Here is a 25,598-nt window from a genome sequence, read left to right as displayed (position 1 = left end):
CTTTAAACAAAGAATAAGAGAAATGACTAGGTTGTTAATCATCGAATCCTTCCAGGGCCAGGGTCAGTTCAGATCTGCACTATGGGGCCCACATTTTTGGGGACATTTTCTATGGTGGCATAATACGTTCTCAAAAGGAAGGATGTGATTAAACAGTTTAAGCCATTGGGGCAAAGTGGGGGAAGAGGGAGCCATCCAATGTAGTACAATAGCCTTACAAGCCAAAAATAGGGATTTCCTAAGGAGAATTTGTTGGTGGTGGGACCACACATTAGCATCCTCCAAATAGACATAGAAGGGGATTAAGGGGTATAGGAGCCTGCATAATAAAAGTGAGGGTATCAATCACAGCTCCCCAGAATGGAACAATATAAGAACATCCCTAAATTAGGTGCCAAAAATCAGCCGCTTCCTGAGTGCTTCTATGGCAACTGGAAGTAGTAATGGTACCTGCTTGTTGTAACCTCTGGGGTAGGAGGTATGCCTGGTGCGTGATATAAAGCGGAGTGAGTAGTATCAGGTGGACCAGCAGGAAAGCATTACCTCCAAAATGTCCTCATTGATGGACTGAACACATTGTTCCTACTTTGTTCGGGATGGTGGGGGGTCTTGGGACTGGAATTGGAAGAGCAGTAATTTGTATACCTGGGACACCTTGGGGATGAAGAGGAGAGAGCAGCCAGCAGAGGGAAATTTCCAATTAAGGCTCTGGGATAATCAGGAAATTCTGCTTGCAGGGTATGCCTGAGTTGCCGAAAACTGTAAAAGGCACTATGAGGTAGATCATATTTACTCTGCAATTGTTCAAAAGACATCCAAAAATCTTGTTCAAACAACTGGGAAAGGCAGATCATGCCCTGGTTATGCCAAAACTCCAAGCCCTGCATATGTGCTATCTCCTCCAGTAACGGATAGTCGCACAGGTACCAGACAGGCAAAGGCCCCGAGGTGGCAAACAGATTTTTAACATGACTGCAAGGCAGTTTGAGTCTCCTTAAGGTACGAGGGGCCTCCCTCCGGGAAAACTTGGAGACTAGTCTTCACAGATGGGTCGTGCAGTAGGCATTCAGTGCTCACCTCCAAAGAGGGGATAAGTCAGGGCCCCAGATACTTAGACCAGTGGTTCTTAACCTGGGTTCGATCGAACCCCAAGGGTTCGGTGAGTCAGTCTCAGGGGTTCGGCGGAGGTCAAGACACATATCCAACTCATATGATTCGTGATGACACGCTCCGTTTGGCCATCATTGACTGCAGGTGATCACGCTACATCGCTTGGCCTATCTGTGCTGCAGGGAATTTGTTGCGCTCAGTAGTCGACTTGTGACTGTCGTGATGATACGTCGTGTGATTTCTTTCTTAATATTTTAATCCCTTCATACTAACTATGTCAAGCAAAATGAGAAAGTGGTCGGACGAATATGTACAATATGGATTCACATGTATAACGGAACGTGATGGGAGTCAGCGTCCTAACTGGATGATTTGCAATGCCAAGTTGAGCAATTCTAGTCTAGCATCGGCAAAACTAAGAGAACACTTCCTCAAGCTGCATGGAGATGGAAAATACAAGAATACAACGCTCGCTGAATTCAAGGTGAAGAGAGCCAGAGTTGATGAAAAGGCTACACTACCTGTTCTTGGCTTTGTACCCATCAACAAACCAATCCTCAAAGCATCGTACGAAGTTGCTTACCTGATCGCAAAGCAGGGCAAACCACACACCATTGGTGAAACACTCATAAAACCAGCTGTGTTGAAGATGGCGAATATCATGCTGGGAAAAGAGGCTGAAGTTAAGTTATCCCAAATTCCTCTTTCAAATGACACCATCAGCGACAGAATAGAGGACATGAGCAAAGACATCTTGACTCAAGTAGTTGCAAATCTGATTTCAAGCCCGGCAAAATTCAGCCTTCAACTCGACGAGACCACAGACGTTTCCAATCTAAGCCAGCTTGCTGTATTCGTGCGCTATGTGAAAGACGACGTGATGAAGGAAGATTTTTTTTATTTTGTAAGCCTCTTACAATAACAACTAAGGCAGCCGATGTGAAGAAACTTGTGGATGACTTTTTCAAAGACAACAATCTTTTGTGGGATATGGTTTCTGCAGTTTGTTCGGACGGAGCTCCAGTCATGCTGGGAAGAAAGTCTGGTTTTGGTGCGCTAGTGAAAGCCGATGCACCACACATCATTGTTACGCATTGTATTCTGCACAGGCATGCGTTGGCAACAAAAACCTTGCCTCCTAAACTGGCTGAAGTATTAAAAATTGTAGTGGAATGAGTGAACTATGTGCGAAATAGTGCTCTGAGGCACCGCATCTTCAGTGAGCTGTGTAAAGAAATGGGCTCTGAATTCGAGGTACTTCTGTACCATTCTAACGTTCTGTGGTTATCCCGGGGACAGGTGCTGAATCGTGTTTTTGCCGTGCGTGTGGAATTTGCCCTGTTTTTGCAAGAGCACCAACATTGTCATGCGGATTGCTTCAAAAATTCTGAATTCATTGTCATTTTAGCGTACATGGCTGATATCTTCGCAGCTCTCAATCATCTCAATCAACAGATGCAGGCGGTGGAGTCAACATCATCGAAGCGGAAGAAAACCTGAAGGCTTTTCAAAAAAAGCTACCGTTATGGAAACGACAAACAGAGAACGATAACTTTGCAAACTTTCCCCTGCTGGACGACTGTGTAAGTAAGATCGAAGATGTATCTGGAATCGGAGACATTTCTGTACCCGCGGAACTGAAGCAAGCAATTGCCACGCACTTAGATGAGCTTGCAAAGTCTCTTGACGGATACTTCCCTACAAGAGAGTCATATCCAGCATGGGTGAGACAGCCGTTCACGTTTAGTGTTGGGACAACACATGTCAATGATGAATACCTCGATGAAATCATTGAAATTCAGCAGGTTCAACAGCAACTCTTCAGAACAACAACGCTCTCAACGTTTTGGTGTCAACAAATGGTAACGTACCCTGTTATTGCTAAGAAAGCTCTGGAGATTTTCATACCGTTTGTTACAACATATCTTTGCGAGCAATCCTTTTCGAGGATGCTGGACATAAAAAGGAAGAAAAGGAACAGACTTTGTTGCGAAAATGACATGAGGGTGGCACTTGCCAAGGTGAAGCCGCGCATTTCTGAACTAGTCTCTGAAAGGCAACAGCAGAAGTCACACTGATTTGCAGTAAATATTCATTATTATGTTTTTGTGTGAAAATCATGTTTTGATGGTTTTGTTCTTTAAACACAGTGATGTTGATGCACGGTTCATTTTGTGCACCAGTAAAATATATACCTATGTTTTGAATTTGAAAAAATCATATTTTATTTTTCCAATTAAGAAGGGTTCGGTGAATGCTCATATGAAACTGGTGGGGTTCAGTACCTCCAATAAGGTTAAGAACCACTGACTTAGACTGTTGAGAAAGTCAATATAAGTAAAAGTGAGGAAGGGCTAAGCAGGGGCAAATGCATTATTTTTAAAGGCGGGTTTCCAAATGCATACTTTTTAAACCACGTTATTTTTGCCACGCTCCCACTGCCCTCTGGTTTTTACACTACGAGTATTGGTCTGCACATATCCACAAACAGAGCCCTTTATATTACAAACTCGAATAAAAAGGGCTAGGCTAGTGGACATGTGCTAACCACTACTCGTAGCGTAAAAAAAACAGCATGGATAGTGCCACACTCAGTGCCCCCATTATTTAATGCCCCCTGAAGATAGTGCCACAGGGCTTCTATAGACAGTGCCACAGTACCCTGTGTAGATAGGGCCAGACACTGCACCCTGCAGATAGGGCCACGCACTGCCCCCTGCAGATAGGTCCAAGCACTGCCTATTCGACCAGCCTTGCTCCAGTGGAATGATGTCATAGCGCCGCCTACATCACAAGAAAAGCGCTGAATGACAGGGAAAGGGAACTGATGGTTCCCTCGTCTTCCCAGCACTGTCAACTGTATCCGTGTCTTAAGGAAGCGGATACAATTGAGTACAATAGTATGTAAGGGCCTTCAGACCCTAGTCACAGTTCTAGGCAACTGGTAACCCCCCTGTATGCACCACTGAGGCTAGGCCCCTATCAGGCTTGATACGTTTCACAGTTGTAAGGCGAAGTTTGACCCTAGAGTTATGCCAGATAATGAATACCAATACACTGTCAAAACGTTTCAAAAAGGATTTGGCTATGGGAAGGCACACATGTTGCAGCGTGTAGGGTAGCTAAGTAGTATTTAAATCTTTATCAAATTATATCGACTTACAACTGAAATCGGAAGGGTGCGCCATGCTCTTGTTTTGTCTGTTACCCACTGAAGGATAGGGAGGACATTGAGTTGATAGAACTCAGGGGTGGTATGGGTAGTTTCTATCTCTAGGTAGCGAAAATTAGGTACAAAAGGGAGAGTATAACCCCTAGCAGTAGATTGGCTTTATTCTTAGGGATATTGTACTTCTTTTGCATTGAGACAGATTATATTTTTTCTTTTTCTTGCATTTCAGACTTTAAAGGGGTTTTCCAGCCAGTAAAAATTGATGGCCTATCCTCAGGAAAAGCCATCAATAGCTGATGAGTCTGGGTCAGACTCCCGGGACCCTTGCCGATCAGTTGTTTTGAAGGGAACGCAGCGCTCCTATGAGCGCTTATTCCCTTTGATTTCTACTTGCTCCCTGTCAATCTTCGACATGCATTTACCGGCGATTCACAGGCATTGCAGCCTTTTCTTCTATTGAAGTGAATTGGAGAAAAGGCTGCAATACCTGTGATAGAAGAAATGAAAGGGAAGAAGCGCTCGTATGACCCCTGCACCCCCTTCAAAAAAGCTGATCGGCGGGGGTCCCGGGAGTCCGACCCAGACCCATCAGCTATTGATGGCTTTTCCTGAGGATAGGCCATCAATTTTTCCTGGAAAACTCCTTTAATATGTTTCCTAACTGTGTTTTATGATGTATAAATAAAGTTGTCAATTATTATTCTGAAGACATTTGGCTTCTTCCATATGTTCTTGTAGGAGTTATAGTGAGCTGGAGAATGGGCTGCCAGTAGCGCTAACTTGCGGATCGCAGCGCGGCCACATGAACTTTCTACAACTGTGACCACTAACGATCGTAAGCAGTGCTAACTGTGTCGTCGCCAAAGTCGCCATGTAGAGCTGAAAGGGGTTATCTGGGTTTTTAAAATTGATGACCTATCCTTAGGATAGGCCATCTATAGTAGATCAGTGAGGGTCTGACCTAAAGCACACCCGCCAATCAGCTGTTTGAAGAGGCAGCCTCTTCATTGTTTACATGGTTTCCTTCTCAATCGTACTTTGCACGCGTCGTTGTATTTTTAGCGACTGTGCAAGGTATTGCACCATTGTCCTATTCACTTGAATGGGAAGGATCAATGGAAAAAATTAGCTTGTAAAACGTGTCAAGAAGTGACTGGTCGCTTCTATTTTATGAGGCATATTTTTACAAGGCGTTTTTTCATTTCCGCAGCGTAAAAATATCCCTCATATAAACTACACATTGTATTTCCCAATGAAATCAATGGGAAGATGTTTGCATGATTTTTCAAGTGTGTTTATGTTTCGAAACACGCCTGTAAATATGCCGTGTAAACATGACTGAACACTTCTATAGTTCAGGTTGCAAGATCCATACACAGAGAAGATGATAAGTATTTGATCACTGGGGTGCCTCAAGTAGCACTGTACTCTGCTATATCTGACATTCCTATAAAGAATGAATAGTGTGGCAGTGCGCATGCATGACCACCGGTCCGTTCAAACGGGGGACTCAGTGCTCCGTTTTCTTGAGGAGGCCCCAGTAGTATGAACCCCAGCGATCAAACACTAAATCCCATGACAACGCATACAAATAAGTTATTATGGTGGGATTACCCTTTTAACCCCTTCAGGACTGAGCCTGTTTTGGCCTTGAAGAGAAAGCAGATTTTTTCAAATCTGACATGTGTCACTTTATGAGGTAATAACTTTGGAATGATTTTATGTATCCAAGTGATTCTGAGACTGTTCTCTCGTGACATATTGTACTTTATGTTAGTATAAAAATTTGGTCGATAACTTCAATATTTACATGTGAAAAACACCAAAATGTAGAGAATATTTGCAAAAATTAGCATTTTTCTAAATTTAAATGTATCTGCTTGTAAAACAGATAGTAATACCACACAAACTAGTTACTATTTCACATTTTCCATATGTCTACTTTATGTTTGCATCATTTTTTGAACATTCTTTTATTTTTCTAGGCCATTACAAGGCTTAGAATTTTAGCAGCAATTTCTCATATTTTGAAGAAAATTTAAAAGGCAATGTTTTCAGGGACCAGTTCAGATCTGAAGTGGCTTTGAGGGCCTTATATATTAGTAAGTCCCCATAAAACCCCCCATTTTGCAAACTGTACCCCTCAAAGTATCCAAAACAGCATTCAGAAAGTGTTTAAACCCTTTAGGCGTTACTCAGGAATTAAAGCAAAGTAGAGGTGAAATGTACAAATTCAATTTTTTTTTGCCGAAATTCATTTGTAATAAAAAAAATTCTGTAAAACAGAAGGTTTTACCTGAGAAATGCAACTCAATATTTATTGCCCAGATTCTGAAGTTTTAGAAATATTCCACATGTGGCCCTAGTGTGCTAATGGACTGAAATACAGTCCTCAGAAGCAAAGGAGAACCTAGTGGATTTTGGTCTTCTGGTGCCAAAACAGTAAAAACTCCCCAAAAGTGACCCCATTTTGGAAACACTACCCCTCAAGGAATTTATCTATGGGTATAGTGAGCATTTTAACCCCACAGTTTTTTGCTGATAACATTGGCATTAGTCTGTGAAGATAAAATTTTACGAGGAATAAAGGCGAAAACCCAACCAACATTTGTAAAACAATTTCTCCTGATTACGGCAATATCCCATATGTGGTAATAAACTGCTGCTTGGACCAACAGAAGGGCTTAGAAGGGAAGGAGCGCTATTTGGCTTTTGGAGCTCAAATTTAGCTGAAATGGTTTTCAGGTGCCATGTAGAATTTGCAAAGCCCCTGAGAGGCCAAAACAGTGGAAAGCCCCCAAAACTGAACCCCATTTAAGAAAACACCACTTCGGGAATCTATCTAGGGGTACAGTGAGCATTTAGACCCCACAGCTCTTTTTAAGAATTGATTAGAATTAGGCCGTGAAAATTAATATCAACATTATTTCTACTGCTTCTAAAATGTTTAATTTTTTCATTTTCACAAGGGATAAAGGAGAAAAAACACCCCAACATTTGTGAAGCAATTATCGCCGAGTACGGAAATACCCCATATGTGGTCATAAATGTTTTTTTATTAGAAATTAATTAAAGGGGTTTTCCAGCTTCTGACAACTGATGACCTATCCACCGGATTGGTCATCAGTACATGATCTGCGGGGGTCCGACACCCGGGCCCCGCACAAATCAGCTGGTCCGGTGCCTCTGTGCACCGGACGTACAAGCCGGAAGCAGTTAGCTCCGGCCACGGAATAGCGGCCGAGCTGCAGTACTATGTATGCTATGTACGGAGCCAACTGCTTCCGGGCTCCGTCCATAGAATTATGTGCCACAACATCCGGTGCTCGCAGGCCACACACCGATGACATACATCCGGTGGATAGGTCATCAGTTGTGAGAAGTTGGACAACCCCTTTAACCCTTTCCGGACTGATCCATTTTTTGCTTTTTCTTTTTTCGTTTTTCCCTCCCCACTTTCCAAGAGCCATAACTTTTTCATTATTCCGTCAATAGAGTGGTGTGAGGGCTTATGTTTTGCGGGAGGAGTTGTAGTTTCTATTGACACCATTTAAAGTACCATTTAATGTACTGGGAAACTGAAAATAAAATCCTTTGCAGGCAGAAATTGTGAAAAACTGCGATTCCTACATTGTTTTTTGGGTTTTGTTTTTAACGCTTTCACCGTACAGTAAAAACGACAGCTTAAATTTTTTTCTACGACTCAAAAACAATTTGTTAAAGAAAAAAATGTTTTGCTTCACCACATTGCGAGAGGCATAATTAATTTTTGGGTCGATTGAGCGGTGTGAGGGCTTATTTTTTGTAGGACGAGCTGTAATTTTTACTGGTACCATTTTTTGGTACATACAACTTTTTGAGCACTTTTTATGATTTTTTTTAGAGCTAAGGTGACGAAAAAACAGCGATTTTGGCATTTTAAATTCTTTATTTTTTACAGCATCTACCGTCTGAGTTAAATAATGGTATATTGTAATAGTTCTGACTTTTACGGACCCGCAACTATACAAATGTTGTGTATTTTTATTTTTTTACATTACTTTGGAGAAAAAAATTATAAAATGGTTGTTTTTTGGACCTTAAATATTTATTATTCTTTTTTTACTAATGATAACTTTATTTACTTTTTTTTTTTTTACACATTTTATTAGTCCTCCTAGGGGACTTGAACCAGCGATTATTAGATCACCGATACAATACACTGCAATACTAATGTATTGCAGTATATTGTTATTTTTACAGGCTCCTGTAACAGCCCGATCGCTGTTCCTATCCGTTAGGCCTCATTTACACGAGCTTAATATACGTGTGTGCGACGCGCATGCTTTTCACGCGTGTCGTACGCACCTATATTACTCTATGGGGCAGTGCAGACAATGCGTGAATTTTGCGCAGCGCGAGTGCGTTGCGTAAAACTCACGACATGTTCTATAATCGTGCGTTTTTCGCGCATCACGCACCCATTGAAGTCAATGGGTGCGTGAAAACCACGCATGCCGCACGGAAGCACTTCCGTGTGAACTGCGTGATTCGCGCAAGAGCTGTCAAACTGAATGTAAACAGAAAAGCACCACGTGCTTTTCTGTTTACAAACATCCGAACGGAGTGTCTTAGACATGAGCGAACCGAACTTTACCGGGTTCGGCCGAACTCGTTTTGACCGAACCCGGCAGGAGACAGTCACTGTCCAGGGTGCTGAAAGAGTTAAACTGGTTCAGCACCCTGGACAGTGACTTCCGATTCCAATATACGTGAACGTGTAAAAAAAAAAAAGTTCTGACTTACCGATAACTCCCGGCTTCTTCCTCCAGTCTGACCTCCCGGGATGAAAATTCAGTCCAAGTGACAGCTGCAGCCAATCACAAGCCAAGCACAGGCTGCAGCGGTCACATGGACTGCTGCGTCATCCAGGGAGGTGGGGCCAGATGTCAAGAGAGGCGCGTCACCAAGGACGCGTCACCAAGGACGCGTCACCAAGGCAACGGCCGGGAAGTTCTCGGTAAGTACGAACCTCTTTTTTTTTAAACAGGTTACTCGATATGGTGATATGCACTGTCGAGGGTGCTGAAAGAGTTACTGCCGATCAGTTAACTCTTTCAGCACCATGGACAGTGACTGACATCGACTAGCCTCATCTCTATGATGATGGCAGCGCGAAAATCACGCAGCCGCGCATCATACACGGATGACACACGGAGCTGTCAAGTGCCTTTTGCGCACGCAAAACGCTGCGTTTTTTGCGCGCGCAAAACGCACACGCTCGTGTAAATGAGGCCTTAGTCCCGGGTGTCAGCTGTAATACACAGCTGACTCCCGCAGCTTATGGCACTGGCTCAGCGTGTGAGCCTGCTTAATACATCACCCCCCGCACCACAACGTCATAATAAGTTGAGGTGCGCGAAGGGGTTAATGCGCAGCGGATCGTGCGGAGTGAAAATTAACATTTTCCACTGATATGCCATTTTAGTGCACAATATGTTGTGCCCAGTTTGTGCCACTGAAAACAAATACCTCATAAAATATTTAGCGGGTTCTCCTGGGTATGGCGATGCCATATCTGAGGATGTAAACTGCTGTTTGGGCACGCTCCAGGGCTAAGAAGGGAGGGAGCGCCATTTGGCTTTTGGAGTGCAGATTTTGCTTGGTGGTTGTTCTGTTTGGCGTTTTTTTGGTATGTGTGGAGGCATATGTAATCAGTGCGGAGAACATCAGGGCATAATAAGAGGGTATAATAATGCAATAAATAAATAATATTTCACAGATGTGAGGCCAGTGTCGCACTGATAAATGGTGCCCGATCTTATCCGCTTTTGGACAATCTGCACATTTTGTGTTGTTATATTCTAAGAGCCAGAACTTTTTTATTTTTTCACCAGCGGAGCTGTGTGAGTTCTTATTTGTTGCGGGACAATCTGTAGTTTTCATTGGTACCATGTTGGGGTACATGAGATTTTTTTGAGCACTTTTTATTCCATTTTTTGGCAAGCAGGGTGACCAAAAACCAGCAATTCTGACAATGCATTTTATTCTTTTTTTCTTTTTTACGGCGTTCACCTTGGCCTATAAATGACAATTTTACTTAATTCTGCGGGTCGATGCGATTACGGCGATACCATATGTATATTGTTTTTTTATGTTTTGCAGCGTTTGAGCAATAAAATCACTTTTTTTATAACATTATTTATTTTTTGTATCACCATATTCTGAGAGCCATAAACTTTTTTATTTTTTAGTCAAAAAAGCTGTGTGAGGATTTGTTTTTTGCGGGATGGGTTGTAGTTTTTATTGGTACTATATTGGGGTACATGCGACTTTTTTTTTTCACTTTTTATTCTATATTTTGGGAGGGTGGTGACCAAAAAATAGTTATTCTGGCATTGTTTTTTCTTATTATTTTTGCGGTGTTCACCGTGCGGGAAGAATAATATTTTCGTTTTATAGTTTGGGTCATTACAAACGCGGCGATACCAAATATGTGTACTTTTTTAAACGTGTTCATTTTTTTCCTATAATAAAAGACTTATTATAGGAAAAAAAGCATTTTTGGTTTTTATAACTTATAACTTTTATTTTTACACTTTTATATAACATTTTTATTACCTTTTTTTTTGTCCCACTGGTGGACTTGAAGACTTGCAGCTCTGATCGCTGCTAGAATACATTACACTACGTAGTGTAAAGTATTCTTAGGCCATGTTCACACGTGGCAGAATTTTTCCACTGCAAATGTTGGTGCAGATTCGGGGCAGTTACGCAATGAATCTGCACCAACATTTGCATATTTGACAGGTAATTCAGACGTTGCAGATATCAAAGCGGACTTGCCACAGATTTCAGTTTTTGCATTGCAAAGGCTGAAATCTGCAGTGAAATTCTGCTGCTTCTCCGCAACATAATGTTCATGCTGCGGAGGGAAAATTATGCACCGCAGCCTAATTTCCGCACAGTTATTTTCCATCTGAACTAAGTTTCCTAAAAATGTGTAGAAACAAATGTAAAAAACGGCTGCAACAGAATTCCACTGCGGAATGTCCGCAGCGGAATTCAACAGCAATTCCGCCATGTCTGAACGTGGCCTAACTGTCATTGTGACGTTACATAGTTACATAGTTACATAGTTTGTACGGTTGAAAAAAGACACATGTCCATCAAGTTCAACCAAGGGACGGGAAAGGGGAAGTGGGATGGGAAAGGGGAAGTAAAAAAATTCTACACATAGGAGCTAATATTTTTTTGTTCTAGGAAATTATCTAAGCCTTTTTTAAAGCCATCTACTGTCCCTGCTGTGACCAGCTCCTGCGGTAGACTATTCCATAGATTCACAGTTCTCACAGTAAAGAAGGCTTGTCGCCTCTGCAGGGTGAACCTTTCTTTTTCCAGACGGAGGGAGTGCCCCCTTGTTTTTTGAGGGGGTTTTACATGGAACAGGATTTCACCATATTTTTTGTATGTGCCATTCATATATTTATATAAGTTAATCATGTCCCCCCTTAGTCGTCTTTTCTCAAGGCTAAATAGGTTTAGTTCTTTTAATCTTTCCTCATAACTTAGATTCTCCATGCCCCTTATTAGCTTCGTTGCTCTTCTTTGTATTTTTTCCAACTCCAGGGCATCCTTTCTATGAACTGGCGCCCAGAACTGGACTGCATATTCTAGATGAGGCCTCACTAATGCTTTGTAAAGTGGTAATATTACATCCCTGTCCCGCGAGTCCATGCCTCTTTTGATATACGACAATATTTTGCTGGCCTTTGAAGCAGCTGATTGACACTGCATGCTGTTATTTAGTTTATGATTTACAAGTACACCCAGATCCTTCTCAACAAGTGACTCCCCCAGTGTAGCTCCCCCTAGGACATATGATGCATGCAGGTTGTTCGTACCCAGGTGCATAACTTTAGGTCACTCTGACAGGAAGCCTATGAGGACCAGCCAGACACCCCGGAACAGTTAACCGCCGCTGCGGTGTAGCACCACGCGGTGGTTAACTGTCAAAGTCCAGCCGTAGCTGCACGTCAAGGTGCGCGAAGTTACTGCTCACCTTGACGTGCAGTTTCGTCAAGGTGCGGGAAGAAGTTAAATTAATTTAGACCCCAAACCAGACCCTTAAATTAAGGCATCATTTACACGAGCTTAATATACGCGCGTGCGACGCGCGTGCTTTTCACGCGTGTCGTACGCACCTATATTACTCTATGGGGCAGTGGAGACAGTCCGTGGGTTTTGCGCAGCGTGAGTGCGCTGCGTAAAACTCACGACATGTTCTATATTTCAGCGATTTTCGCGCATCACGCACCCATTGAAGTCAATGGGTGCGTGAAAACCACGCAGGTCGCATGGAAGCACTTCCGTGCGAACTGCGTGATTCACGCAACAGCTGTCAAACTCTGAATGTAAACAGAAAAGCAACACGTGCTTTTCTGTTTACAAACATCCAAACGGAGTGTCATAATGATGGCGGCTGCGCGAAAATCACACAGCTGCGCATCATGCACTGATGACACACGCAGCTGTTAAGTGCATTTTGCGCACGCAAAACGCGGCGTTTTTTGCGTGCGCAAAACGCACACGCTCGTGTAAATCAGGCCTAATTCAAACCAGCAACCAGATCTCTAAATAAGTTCAGGGCCCCAATCAGACCCCAGATCAGAACTCTAAATTAATTCAGACCAGACCCCTAAATTATTTCATACCCCCAATCAGACCCCTGAATTAATTTAGACCCCAGACCAGACCCCAAAAAACCCTAAAATTCAGACCCCAGATCACTCCCTTATGTTCTTACTGACCCCAGGTCGCAGGGTTGCCAACCATCTGTAAATTTAAGGACAGTCCGCAAAAATGGGTGTTTTTTTCTGCCGACCGTAGAGTCCGGCAGAAAAAAACACCATCCGGGATTTTTCTGCAGTCTACCAGAACGTTGCACTGCGCATGCGCCAAAATGTACATGCGCAGTGCAAAGGAATAGTAGGCTGCGGCCGGGCATATTTTCAGATTCTGCGGAATCTGAAAATATGCAGGCTGGCCGCTGCCAAGTGGGGTCGGTGACGGGAGTGGACCAATCCAGTCACCTGACATGAGGTCATGTGACTGGACTGGTCCAGTCCTGTGCCGTCACCGACCCCAGTCAAAAGCTTCATGACCACTCTCCTCCTGACAGTGAGTCGTGTCAGGCAGAGCGGAGAGTGGTAGTGATAGGCTACCGCTTTCCGCACTAAGTACAAGGGAAGGGGGGAGAGTGCTGTGCGACGCTACTTACAAGGGAAAGGGGGTCCCTATATACAAGGGGGCTGTGTGTGGCTATCTACGAGGGGGGCTGTGTGTGGCTATCTGCAAGGGGGCGCTGTGTGCGGCTATCTGCAAGGGGGGCTGTGTGTGGCTATCTGCAAGGGGGGTTGTGTGTGGCTATCTGCAATGGGCGCTATGTGTGGCTATCTACAAGGGGGCTGTGTGTGGCTATCTACAAGGGGGGCTGTGTGTGGCTATCTACGAGGGAGCTGTGTGTAGCTATCTACAAGGGGGGCTGTGTGTTGCTATCTATGAGGGGGGCTGTGTGTGGCTATCTATGAGGGGGGCTGTGTGTGGCTATCTACAAGAATGGGCTGTGTGGCTATCTACAAAGGGGAGCTGTGTGGCTATCTACAAGGGGGCTGTGTGGCTATCTAGAAGGATGGGATGTGTGGCTATCTACAAGGGGGTGCTGTGTGTGGTGTTATCTGCAGAGGGCACGGTTACTGAGGGGGCACTTTTATTGTGTCGAGCACTGAGGGATCATTATTACCATCTGGAGGATGGGGTTAAGGTGGGGAGGGTGCTGGAAAAGCAAGAAACCAACATGTCTGTGTGTCAAATTCTGGAGAGATCAGTCATGGCTGGAGTAATTCGTCACAGTGGTCTGGGCCGGATTGAGAAAAAAAGAGAAGGGGAACGACTCTAATTAGAGAAAACATCACCTAAATTAGCTTGGGGAGTCACTCCTAGCACACTGCACAAGCAACAATTTTGTAATGTGTCCGTAAAACTTTTGGTCTGTCTGTGAATTTTAGCTCAGTTGTCCAGAAATTTCTGAAGTGGAGGTTGGCAACCCTGCCAGGTCGGGTCCCCTTACCTCTTCACTTCTGGGTACCTGCATCTTACACTCCTGACACTGGAGCGATGCTTCACTAGGTCCTGACGCTGGCAAGCAAACATCAGGACAGTGGTGGCAGTGTACGGAACCCTTTTATTTTAATATTTGTGGCTAGCCCCCTTACGGGAGAACCAGATGCACTCCCCTAACGGTCGCCCTACATTCAAATGTGTATGAAAAAAGTGGACAGGTCTTCAAAATCTTGCAATTTACTGATAGAGATTTTCTGTTAGGGTATGTGCACACGATGAGAGGCTTTTACGTCTGAAATGACAGACTGTTTTCAGGAGAAAACAGCTGCCTCGTTTCAGACGTAAATGCTCCTCCTCTCATTTTGCGAGGCTTCTCTGACAGCCGTAAATTTTGAGCTGTGCTTCATTGAGTTCAATGAAGAACGGCTCAAATTACGTCTGAAAGAAGTGTCCTGCACTTCTTTTGACGAGGCTGTATTTTTACACGTCGTCGTTTTAGGGTATGTTCACACGGCCTATTTACGGACGTAATTCGGGCGTTTTGGCCCCGAATTACGTCTGAAAATAGCGCCTCAATAGCGCTGACAAACATCTGCCCATTGAAAGCAATGGGCAGACGTTTGTCTGTTCACACGAGGCGTATATTTACGCGCCGCTGTCAAATGACGGCGCGTAACTAGACGCCCGCGTCAAAGAAGTGACCTGTCACTTCTTTGGCCGTAATTGGAGCCGCTATTCATTGACTCCAATGAATAGCAGCGCTAATTACGGCCGTAATTGACGCGGCGTTCAAGCGCCTGCACATGCCGGTACGGCTGAAATTACGGGGATGTTTTCAGGCTGAAACATCCCCGTAATTTCAGCCGTTACGGACCCCCGCCGTGTGAACATACCCTTAGGGTATGTTCACACGGCCAAATTTCAGATGTATACGAGGCGTATTATGCCTCGTTTTACGTCTGAAAATACGGCTCCAATACGTCGGCAAACATCTGCCCATTCATTTGAATGGGTTTGCCGACGTACTGTGCAGACGACCTGTTATTTACGCGTCGTCGTTTGACAGCTGTCAAACGACGACTCGTAAAAATACAGCCTCGTCAAAAGAAGTGCAGGACACTTCTTTCAGACGTTTTTGGAGCTGTTTTCTCATAGACTCCAATGAAAACAGCTCCAAAAACGGACGTAAAAAACTCCGCGAAAACGGCGCGAAAAACGCTGCGAAAAATGCGAGTTGGTAAAAAAACGTCTGAAAAGCAGGGTCTGTTTTCCCTTGAAAACAGCTCTGGATTTTCAGACGTTTTGGTTGACTACGTGTGAACATACCCTGACAGCTGTCAAACGACGACGCGTAAATGACAGGTTGTCTGCACAGTATGTCGGCAAACCCATTCAAATGAATAGGCAGATGTTTGCCGACGTATTGTAGCCCTATTTTCAGAAGTAAAACGAGGCATAATACGCCTCGTTTACGTCTGAAAATAGGTTGTGTGAACCCAGCCTTATTGTTGTCACACAGTTCAGCCCACATTTATTTACATAAAATAAAACCACATTGATCTATTGCAGGTAAGTGAAGTTTATAAACACGAACATGAGGTTCTTTGTAAATATTTTTGTCAAACTGTATAAGACCTCTTGGCACTTTACGATGACCTCTTATAAGTGGGTTCCTATGATTAGGTGCAGTTTGGCATGGCAACAAATGCCGTCGCCACCACATGCAGGGGGAGCAATCTAGGGACCCAACAGCTTCCAGGCTACGCCACCTTGGCTCTGGGCCACGTCCCCCCAAAGGCACAACACCAAACAAACAAAGACTACCTCACAGCACCACAACCATGTGAACATATCAAAAGAGCTCACCTTTCCAATAGTTCCAGTGGACAAACTGAGAGCAAGCAAGCAGAAACCCTTAGGCCTAATTCACACGAGCGTATTTCACGTCACTATGCAAGTCAATGGGGCCATTCAGACATTCAGTGTTTTTCACGCAGCGTGTATCCGCTGCATGAAACTCACTGCATGTCCTATACTTGTGCTTTTTTTGCCCATCACGCACCCATTGAAGGTAATGGGTACGTGAAAAACACGGACAGCACATCCGTGTGCTGTGCGTGATTCACGCAACAGTTGCTAAAGAAATGATGAGAAAAAGAAAACCCCCTCCTTCAGTTTATTTTGCTGACGTAAAAAACGCATGACATACGGATGACATACGCGCGTAAAAAACGTTGACAAGCACCATACGCTGATGTCACACGGAACTGCAATGCAGGAAAAACGCTGCATTTTTTACGCGTGCAAAACGGACACGTGTGAATAAGGCCTTAAGCTACATTTACACGAGCGTATCAGATACGTGAATCTGGTCTGTATGTGCTGCGTTATGCATCAGTGTGCTTTGCGAGTGGCATGCGTTATTCACGCACTCGCAAAGCACATCTTTTTTTTTCAATCTAATTTATGCGTAAATCGTGCACCGCACCTGGATGTGCATCCGTGTGGGGTGTGTGGTTTTCATGCAACCATTGATTTCAATGGGCACGTAGGTGCGTGAAAACGCGCCAATATAGGACATGTAGTGAAATTCACGCAGCGGGCTCGCGAACGGCCCCATTGAAATCAATGGGTCCGTGTGCTGCGCGTGATTTCCATGCGTAGCACACGGACGTTATTCGCCCTCATGTAGTCTCCTGCTCATTAAATACACATGGGCCAAATGGGTGGCGTGCTAGTACCAAGGAAAAACAAACAAAAAAATTAGAGGACAGATATGCAAATATGCCACAACTGTAGAAAAAGACATGGTCCGCACATTCACTTTGTATAAACTACCGTTCAAAAGTTTAGGGTCACTTAGAAATCTCCTTATTTTTGAAAGAAAAGCACAGTTTTTTTCAATGAAGATAACATTAAATTAATCAGAAATACACTTTATACATAGTTAATGTGCTAAATGACTATTCTAGCTGCAAACGTCTGGTTTTTAATGCTATATCTACATAGGTGTATAGAGGCCCATTTCCAGCAACCATCACTCCAGTGTTCTAATGGTACATTGTGTTTGCTAACTGTGTTAGAAGGCTAATGGATGATTAGAAAACCCTTGAAAACCCTTGTGCAATTATGTTAGCACCGCTGTAAACCGTTTTGCTGTTTAGAGGAGCTATAAAACTGACCTTCCTTTGAGCTCGTTGAGAATCTGGAGCATTACATTTGTGGGTTCGATTAAACTCTCAAAATGGCTAGAAAAAGAGAGCTTTCATGTGAAACTCGACAGTCTATTCTTGTTCTTAGAAATGAAGGCTATTCCATGCGAGAAATTGCCAAGAAACTGAAGATTTCCTACAACGGTGTGTACTACTCCCTTCAGAGGACAGCACAAACAGGCTCTAACCAGAGTAGAAAGAGAAGTGGGAGGCCCCGCTGCACAACTGAGCAACAAGACAAGTACATTAGAGTCTCTAGTTTGAGAAATATACGCCTCACAGGTCCTCAACTGGCAGCTTCATTAAATAGTACCCGCAAAACGCCAGTGTCAACGTCTACAGTGAAGAGGCGACTTCGGGATGCTGGCCTTCAGGGCAGAGTGGCAAAGAAAAAGCCATATCTGAGACTGGCTAATAAAAGGAAAAGATTAATATGGGCAAAAGCACACAGACATTGGACAAAGGAAGATTGGAAAAAAGTGTTATGGACAGACTAATTAAAGTTTGAGGTGTTTGGATCACACAGAAGAACATTTGTGAGACGCAGAACAACTGAAAAGATGCTGGAAGAGTGCCTGACGCCATCTGTCAAGCATGGTGGAGGTAATGCGATGGTCTGGGGTTGCTTTGGTGCTGGTAAAGTGGGAGATTTGTACAAGGTAAAAGGGATTTTGAATAAGGAAGGCTATCACTCCATTTTGCAACGCCATGCCATACCCTGTGGACAGTGCTTGATTAGAGCCAATTTCATCCTACAACAGGACAATGACCCAAAGCACACCTCCAAATTATGCAAGAACTATTTAGGGAAGAAGCAGGCAGCTGGTATTCTATCTGTAATGGAGTGGCCAGCGCAGTCACCAGATCTCAACCCCGTAGAGCTGTTGTGGGAGCAGCTTGACCGTATGGTACGCAAGAAGTGCCCATCAAGCCAATCCAACTTGTGGGAGGGGCTTCTGGAAGCATGGGGTGAAATTTCTCCCGATTACCTCAGCAAATTAACAGCTAGAATGCCAAAGGTCTGCAATGCTGTAATTGCTGCAAATGGAGCATTCTTTGACGAAAGCAAAGTTTGAAGGAGAAAATTATTATTTCAAATAAAAATCATTATTTCTAACCTTGTCAATGTCTTGACTTTATTTTCTAGTCATTTTGCAACTCATTTGATAAATATAAGTGTGAGTTTTCATGGAAAACACAAAATTGTCTGGGTGACCCCAAACTTTTGAACGGTAGTGTACATTGATCTATTGCTGCTAAGCAAAATGTATAAATGTGAACATGAGGTTCTTAGGGTCAATTCAGGCATTGAAGTTGAGGTGCAGTTAAAACCAAATAGGAAAAACGCATTCGAAAAATGCATGTGATTTTACCACGATTTAGTGCATTTTTGATGCAGTTGCAGTTTTTCTATGCGGTTTTTCTATGCAATTCTAACCGCACCTTAACTGCAATGTCTAAATACACCCTAAGGCCCCATGCACACGACCGTATTTTTGTCCACCCGTAAATACTGGCGTAAATACGGGTCCTTGGTCACACATATTCGACCCGTATTGCACCAGTATTTACGGACCCGTGCCCGTAAATACGGGTCCGGTGTCACCCGTATTCCACCCGTATTTACGGGCACGTTTTCGCTGCAAAATTACACTGCAGTAATCGGCAGCCCTTCTCTCTATCAGTGCAGGATAGAGAGAAGGGACAGCCCTTTTCGCAGAAAAAGTAAAATAAATTCATACTTACCCGGCCGTTGTCTTGGTGACGCGTCCCTCTCTTGACATCCAGTCCGACCTCCATGGATGACGCGGCAGTCCATGTGACAGCTGCAGCCTGTGATTGGCCTGTGATTGGCTGCAGCGGTCACATGGGCTGAAACGTCATCCCACGAGGCCGGACTGGAGGAACAAGCAGGGAGTTCTGGGTAAGTATGAACGTCTTTTTTCTTTTTACAGGTTGATCTATATTGTGATCGGAAGTCACTGTCCAGGGTGCTGAAACAGTTACTGCCAATCATTTAACTCTTTCAGCAGCCTGAACAGTGACTATTTACTGACGTCGCCTAGCAACGCTCACGTAATTACGGGTGCCCACACGTAGTCACCCGTATTTACGGGAGCCCCATAGACTTCTATGGGCCTGCCCGTACCGTAATTACGTCCTGAAATAGGACACGTTCTATATTTTTCAACGGCACGGGCACCTTCCCGTAAGCATACGGGGAGTTACCCGTGGCCAATAGAAGTCCATGGGCCTGTAAAAACGTGCCGTAATTATGGCCCGTAATTGCGGGCGTTTTTACGGTCGTGTGCATGGGGCCTAAGGCCGGATTCACACGAGCGTGTGCGTTTTGCGCACGGAAAAAATGCGGCCATTTGCGTACGCAAAAGGCACTCAACAGCTCCGTGTGTCATCACCATATGATGCGCGGCTGCGTGATTTTCGCACAGCCGCCATCATTATGACACTCTGTTTGTATGTTTGTAAACAGAAAAGCACAAGGTGATTTTCTGTTTACATTCATAGTTTTACTGCTGTTGCGCGAATCACGCGCGTCCCACGGAAGTGCATCCGTGTGGTGCGCGTGATTTTCACGCACCCATTGACTTCAATGGGTGCGTGATGTGCGAAAAATGTACAAATATAGGACCTGTCGTGAGTTTTGCGCAGCGGACGAACGCTGCATAAAAATCACGGACTGTCTGCACGGCCCCATAGACTAATATAGGTCCGTGCGAGTCGCGTGAAAATCACGCGCGTTGCAATGACGTATATCACGTTCGTCTGAATAAGCCCTCAATATACATTGATCAAACTGTTTAAGCCCACTTGCCCCTTCACTTCGACCTCTTTTAAGTGATTGTGAAGTCCATGTCTTCTTCTACAGTAATGGCTTATTTATATATTCTGTCCCCTCTTTTTTTTAAAAGAGGTCGCCATGAAGTGGCAAGTGGACAATTTGATCAAAATGTAAAAAAAGAACCTCATGTTGATGTTTAGAAATTTTGCTCAGCAGCACTAGATCAACGTATATAAAGTGAATGTGTCTTGTTCTATAGTAACAACATAAAATTAAACCATCTGAGAAGGAAGTGCTGTTTATCCTATGTTTTAGCGCCAACAGTAAAGGTAGTGAAGGCATTTATTTCCAAAATAAGGCATACTCTGGGGATGGCATATTTGAGGAAGTTTTGTTTTCCCCATAAACATCAATTGAAAACTGCACAAAAAAATGCCACTGACTGTGATTTATGGGTCATTTTTGGTGCAGTTTTTTTAACTTATAGCAACAGATTTTCACTAAGCTGTCCAAGATTTAGACAGCGTAAACTTAGACCAGGCTGTCTGTAGATGTGTCAAATTTACTAAAGTGGTGCACGCTGTATGATAAATATGGTGCATCCTGCTAGACATGCCAGACACTTCCATCATTAGACCACTTCTTGGTTACCTTAGTTTATGTTTGTAGCAATTTTAAGCTATGCCCTTTTTTCACTAAGCCCCACAATGATATATAGCTGGCATTAGTGGTATATCATAACTTATAATTTTTGTGCACATGTGCAATATATATATTTTCATTAGAAATTGAATTATTGCCTTATGTAAGGCAGATGCCTATTCTCTTCCTGCTGTCTTCTTTCGGCGCTGCAATGATACTTCACAACAGTTGATTAGACACAGTCAGGGGTGGGACAAGCTCTCGTGGTATCCCCAGGTAGGGGTTTCAGAATACATCCTTACTCTCAATCCCTAATGTTCTGATAGGATGGGCAATCATTTAATTAATTTCCCTTTGTCATCCCCCCTTCCGCACAAAAACCTGATGTTTTTCACATTGCGATGTTCACCCTATCCTTTCAACAGATGTGTAGTTTCAAAATAAAGTGCCAGCTGGCGACCCTACTACATCATTCTCAGCCATGATTAAGGACGAGGAGATCGTCTGAAACGCGTAGGCTTCATACACCTATCTTCTCTCCATATATCCACCTTTCCTCCGTGGGAGCAAGTTCTCCCTGTTTTTTTACTTGCATTTTCAATAAAATCGGAACAAGTTTCCATTTTAATACAATTTGAATGATTCTTCTCTTGCGCTGGATCACACCCATTTTCTTGCTGTGACCCTACTACATATCTGTACGGTCTGCTGGCTCTATAATTTCTTCTCCTTGCTCCATCCCTGACCTCTGTCCTTTAACCCCCTCTCACTGGCGCCATTAGCCAGCTGCCTATTGTACCTAACCCTCGTCTCAATCCTGGACACAATTTTTGTTTGGGAACTTTGACTGGTGTATACATTTGGCCCATCAGTATGCTGCTTTTATTTAGCAAATGTGTGGTTTTGCTAAGTTATGAAATATTTGAGCAGCACAGAGGGAAGGCAGCTTTCAAGCATCAACACTTGAGCTAGGTCAATAATAATGTAAAACTAAAACTGCTGACGTGTAATATATATATATATATATATATATATATATATATATATAAATGGATTGTGGACCATTTAGAATGAATTCCTCTAGTGGGTCTAATGTACTGCCATACGACACCAGTTGCTATGGAGGTGCATGAGGTACATAGAGGTCTCGATAACATACGGAGGCAGGAGTGATGCTGTTTCCGTAAAACAAGCAGACATTTTCTTCTGACCTAAAACCACCCCTTTACTCATTCTTCCTCTAGTAAACCACTATGGTTTACTAAAGAAGTAAGTAATATGGTAAAAAAAAAAAAAAAAAAGACGTCTGTCTATAAGAGATATAAAGAAACAAAAAGTGTAACAGAGAGTTGTATAAAATTAAACAGAAGGAGCAAAATATATTATTAATGCTGCTAAATCACAAGAGGAGGAAGAGATGGTCAAATCTCTTAAGGAGGGGTAAAATATTAATGACAGAAAAGAAGAAAAACTGGAATTCAAAAAATTAAAAATGTCAAAAAATAAATGTATCAATGGGGATAAGGCTGGTGCTGATCATTTGCATAGCTAGTTTTATTTCGTATTTTCAGAAGGTGGCTTTCCAAACTATAATACATTTGGGAATGGCAGTAACGTTATTTTTTAAGGGTTTAGTTACAGTGTTTTTTTAGGCTGATATTATAGGTGTACTTGTGCATTTAAAGTTAAATAAGTAAATGGGTCCAGATGGCATCTGCCCCAGAGTTCTTTAAGAACTCCAATTTGTAATTGCTGCACCTCTAACAGATTTGTAGAACTGCTCAACAAGTGATGATCTTGATGAGTGGAGAATGGCCAAAGTTGTACCCATCCATAAGATGGGTAGTAGATACAAAATTATTTTAATTATTTTGTAGCACACCTCTTTGCTCAATAACTCATCCAATACCATAATTGATTGACTTAATGACTCCATTGACTCATTGTTTTACTGTATTGCTTTGTTCTTTTGTACTTACAGTTGATATGTTGTTTGCATATCTCATGCTCTGTATGTGATTTTGTTATATTACAATAAACTTTATTTTTGAATTTAAAAAAAGAAGAGTTGTAAAGAACAAGCAAGTAACTACAGGCCAGTTAGCTTAACATCTGGAAACTTTCCTGAAAAAGAGGATAATTGACCACCTAAAAACCAACAACTTGTTAGACCTAAAGCAGCATGACTTTACGGAGGGCAGATCATGGCAAACTAATCTCATTGACTTCTATGACTATGTCACAAAAGTGTTAGATAAAGGTGAAGTGGTGAATATCTGGATTTTAGCAAAGCCTTTGATACAGTTCCATATAAAGAGCTCATAGACAAATTATTGAATTTAGACTTGATCCCTACATAGTTTAGTGGATTCACAGTTGGCAAAAAAAAAAAAAATACAAATCAGAGTGTTATTGTTAATGGTGTGCATTCTGAAGAGAGAACTGGACTTCCTGGACTTGAACTCTGGACACTCCAGTCTTGCTTTGCAGCCTTGACTGCTTTGCTACAGAGAGCCTTGCTTGTTCCAGTTTTTTCCCAGCCATGTGTTTGCTGCTCTCGGTGACCACGGCATTTAAGAAGCTTAACAGGGGGAAGGGGCGCCTTCTGTTTCCTCAGTTGCATCCCTGCAACACAATTGCGGGGCGCCGCAGACCTACCATGTCTATATGCTTATTAAGCCATGCCAAAGGAAATAATGCTTTGGTAAAATGAATATGCCAAAGCATTAATGAAGCAACCAAACAATCGCATTGTGATGTCCCTTAGTGGGACTAAAAAATAATTGAATACATTTTAATATAGTTGATAAAGCAAAATAAAAATACATATACATGGTATTGCCACATTCGTAATGGCCCATATAATAAAGTTAACATGCACGGAGAATGGCATTAAAAAAACACATAATGATGGAATTGCTTTTTTTTTTTTTCACTATTCCCCACATACTAGTGCTAAAAGTTAATCTATAATTTTTATGTACCTTAAATTGATTTACTAAAAACATGTTATTTAGAATGCAAAAAAAAAAAACAATGTTTAAAATGCTTTATTTTCCTTTCCCCTCCCTCTCAAGTGATTCTAATAAAAAATATGACCTGTCCTACAAAAAACAAGCCTCAACGAAAACTTAAATGGGTATGGCTTTCAGAAGGCAACGATGAAAAATCCCTAAAGACCCAAAATAGGCTGGTCCTAAAGGGGTTAAACCACTATCACTCTCCGGTGTAGAAAACGTTGCAATTGTTTGACTAATCTCTCGCTCCTGTTTACGGAGCCCTGCATATAACTGATCACGGCTGATTTACCGCTCCTGTGTACCGAACTCTGCACATATCTGACCATGGCATATCTCTCTCTCAATTTTATTTCTTAACCTGCATCCCAGCTGTCGCTTGGGGTCTATCCTGTGGTTCCGCGAACATGGAGTCCTCTTGCAACAAAGTCCATTCTCCCTTGTGCGGATTAAGGGTAAAGACAAAGGGATTCCGTAGACTCCGCACCTCAGGTTAGCCTGCTCCAACGCAAGTATGGCTATTCATCATTCCAGCTTGCTGCATTACAACTCCTTGAAGTATAACTCCTTGAAGTATAACTCGTGGAAGTGCATCTCCTAAAGTGCGAACCCTGCATTACCACCGACTATTGTTGTGAACTGTGTTGTTGCCATATCTATTGGATTTTAGACCCGAAAACCAGCATTCTTACAGACCAGTTGCAAGTGGTGTACCACAGTGTTTTGTTCTGTGCCCTATTCTTTTTAATACACAGCCGAGTAACATTATTATGACCACCAGCTAATATCCAGAGTAACCGCCCTGTGCAGCACGGACAGCAGCTAGACAGGCTGGGAGTGACTCAATAAGGTGCTGGTAGGTTGTCTCACATCAATGGCATGTGATGCTCCTAAGTTTCCACGTCGGTCACTCCCAATGGTGCCATTTGTCCACTTTCAACACAGCAACACACGAACAGTTCACAAACTGTACTGTTTGGTCCGAAAGCCAATATTCATCATTTTTGCAACTCTGATAAATCGCTCCTTTTACCCATGGCAACAACGAGTGATATGTGTTCAGACAGCCTATCGCACACCTTATATACCCACCAAGTCAGCCCATGACACATCACTTCCTCCATGGGCTACGCTCTGCCGACGTCGAAAGTAGGAGGTGGTCATAATAATGTGACTCGACTGTGTATATTTGTAAGTGAAATAGGTGAAGGTTTGGTAAGAAAGGTATGCCTGTTTACTGATAACAAAGAAGTGTGTAATAGGGTTGCTGGAGGTGTCTGTAACATGTAAAATGAGAACTCACCAACGAAAAGACATTGAAAAAAATAGAATGGCTCCAAAGACGGACTGCAAAAATAATGGAAGGTCTTAAGCATAAATCTTATCAGGAGAGAATTAAAGAGATTAATGAGTAAATGATCTAAACCTGTAAATATGTTAAAAGTTTAAATAAGTTACAGTAAGTGTAAAGGATCTGCCAGACACAGCTTCTGCGTCGACGCCCGTGGTTAATCAGTCTGCATCTGCTCCTAGGTCTGATAGAG

At 42.9% G+C, this 25,598-nt stretch overlaps 1 protein-coding gene across 1 annotated transcript; it reads left to right on the top strand.

Moving 5' to 3' along the window:
- The first annotated feature begins 1,384 nt into the window (after window positions 1-1,384).
- LOC142749102 (protein FAM200C-like) lies at window positions 1,385-3,188 on the top strand. Its single transcript, XM_075856738.1, has 3 exons — window positions 1,385-2,014; window positions 2,114-2,169; window positions 2,543-3,188. The coding sequence occupies exons 1-3, from the start codon at window positions 1,385-1,387 to the stop codon at window positions 3,186-3,188; spliced, it is 1,332 nt and encodes a 443-aa protein (XP_075712853.1).
- The last annotated feature ends 22,410 nt before the right edge of the window (window positions 3,189-25,598 follow it).

This window comes from Rhinoderma darwinii, chromosome 1 (genome assembly GCF_050947455.1).
Source record: "Rhinoderma darwinii isolate aRhiDar2 chromosome 1, aRhiDar2.hap1, whole genome shotgun sequence".
NCBI lineage: Eukaryota > Metazoa > Chordata > Amphibia > Anura > Rhinodermatidae > Rhinoderma > Rhinoderma darwinii.
Note: the sequence above shows the minus strand (reverse complement) of the source record. Positions and strands in the feature narration are given on the sequence as shown.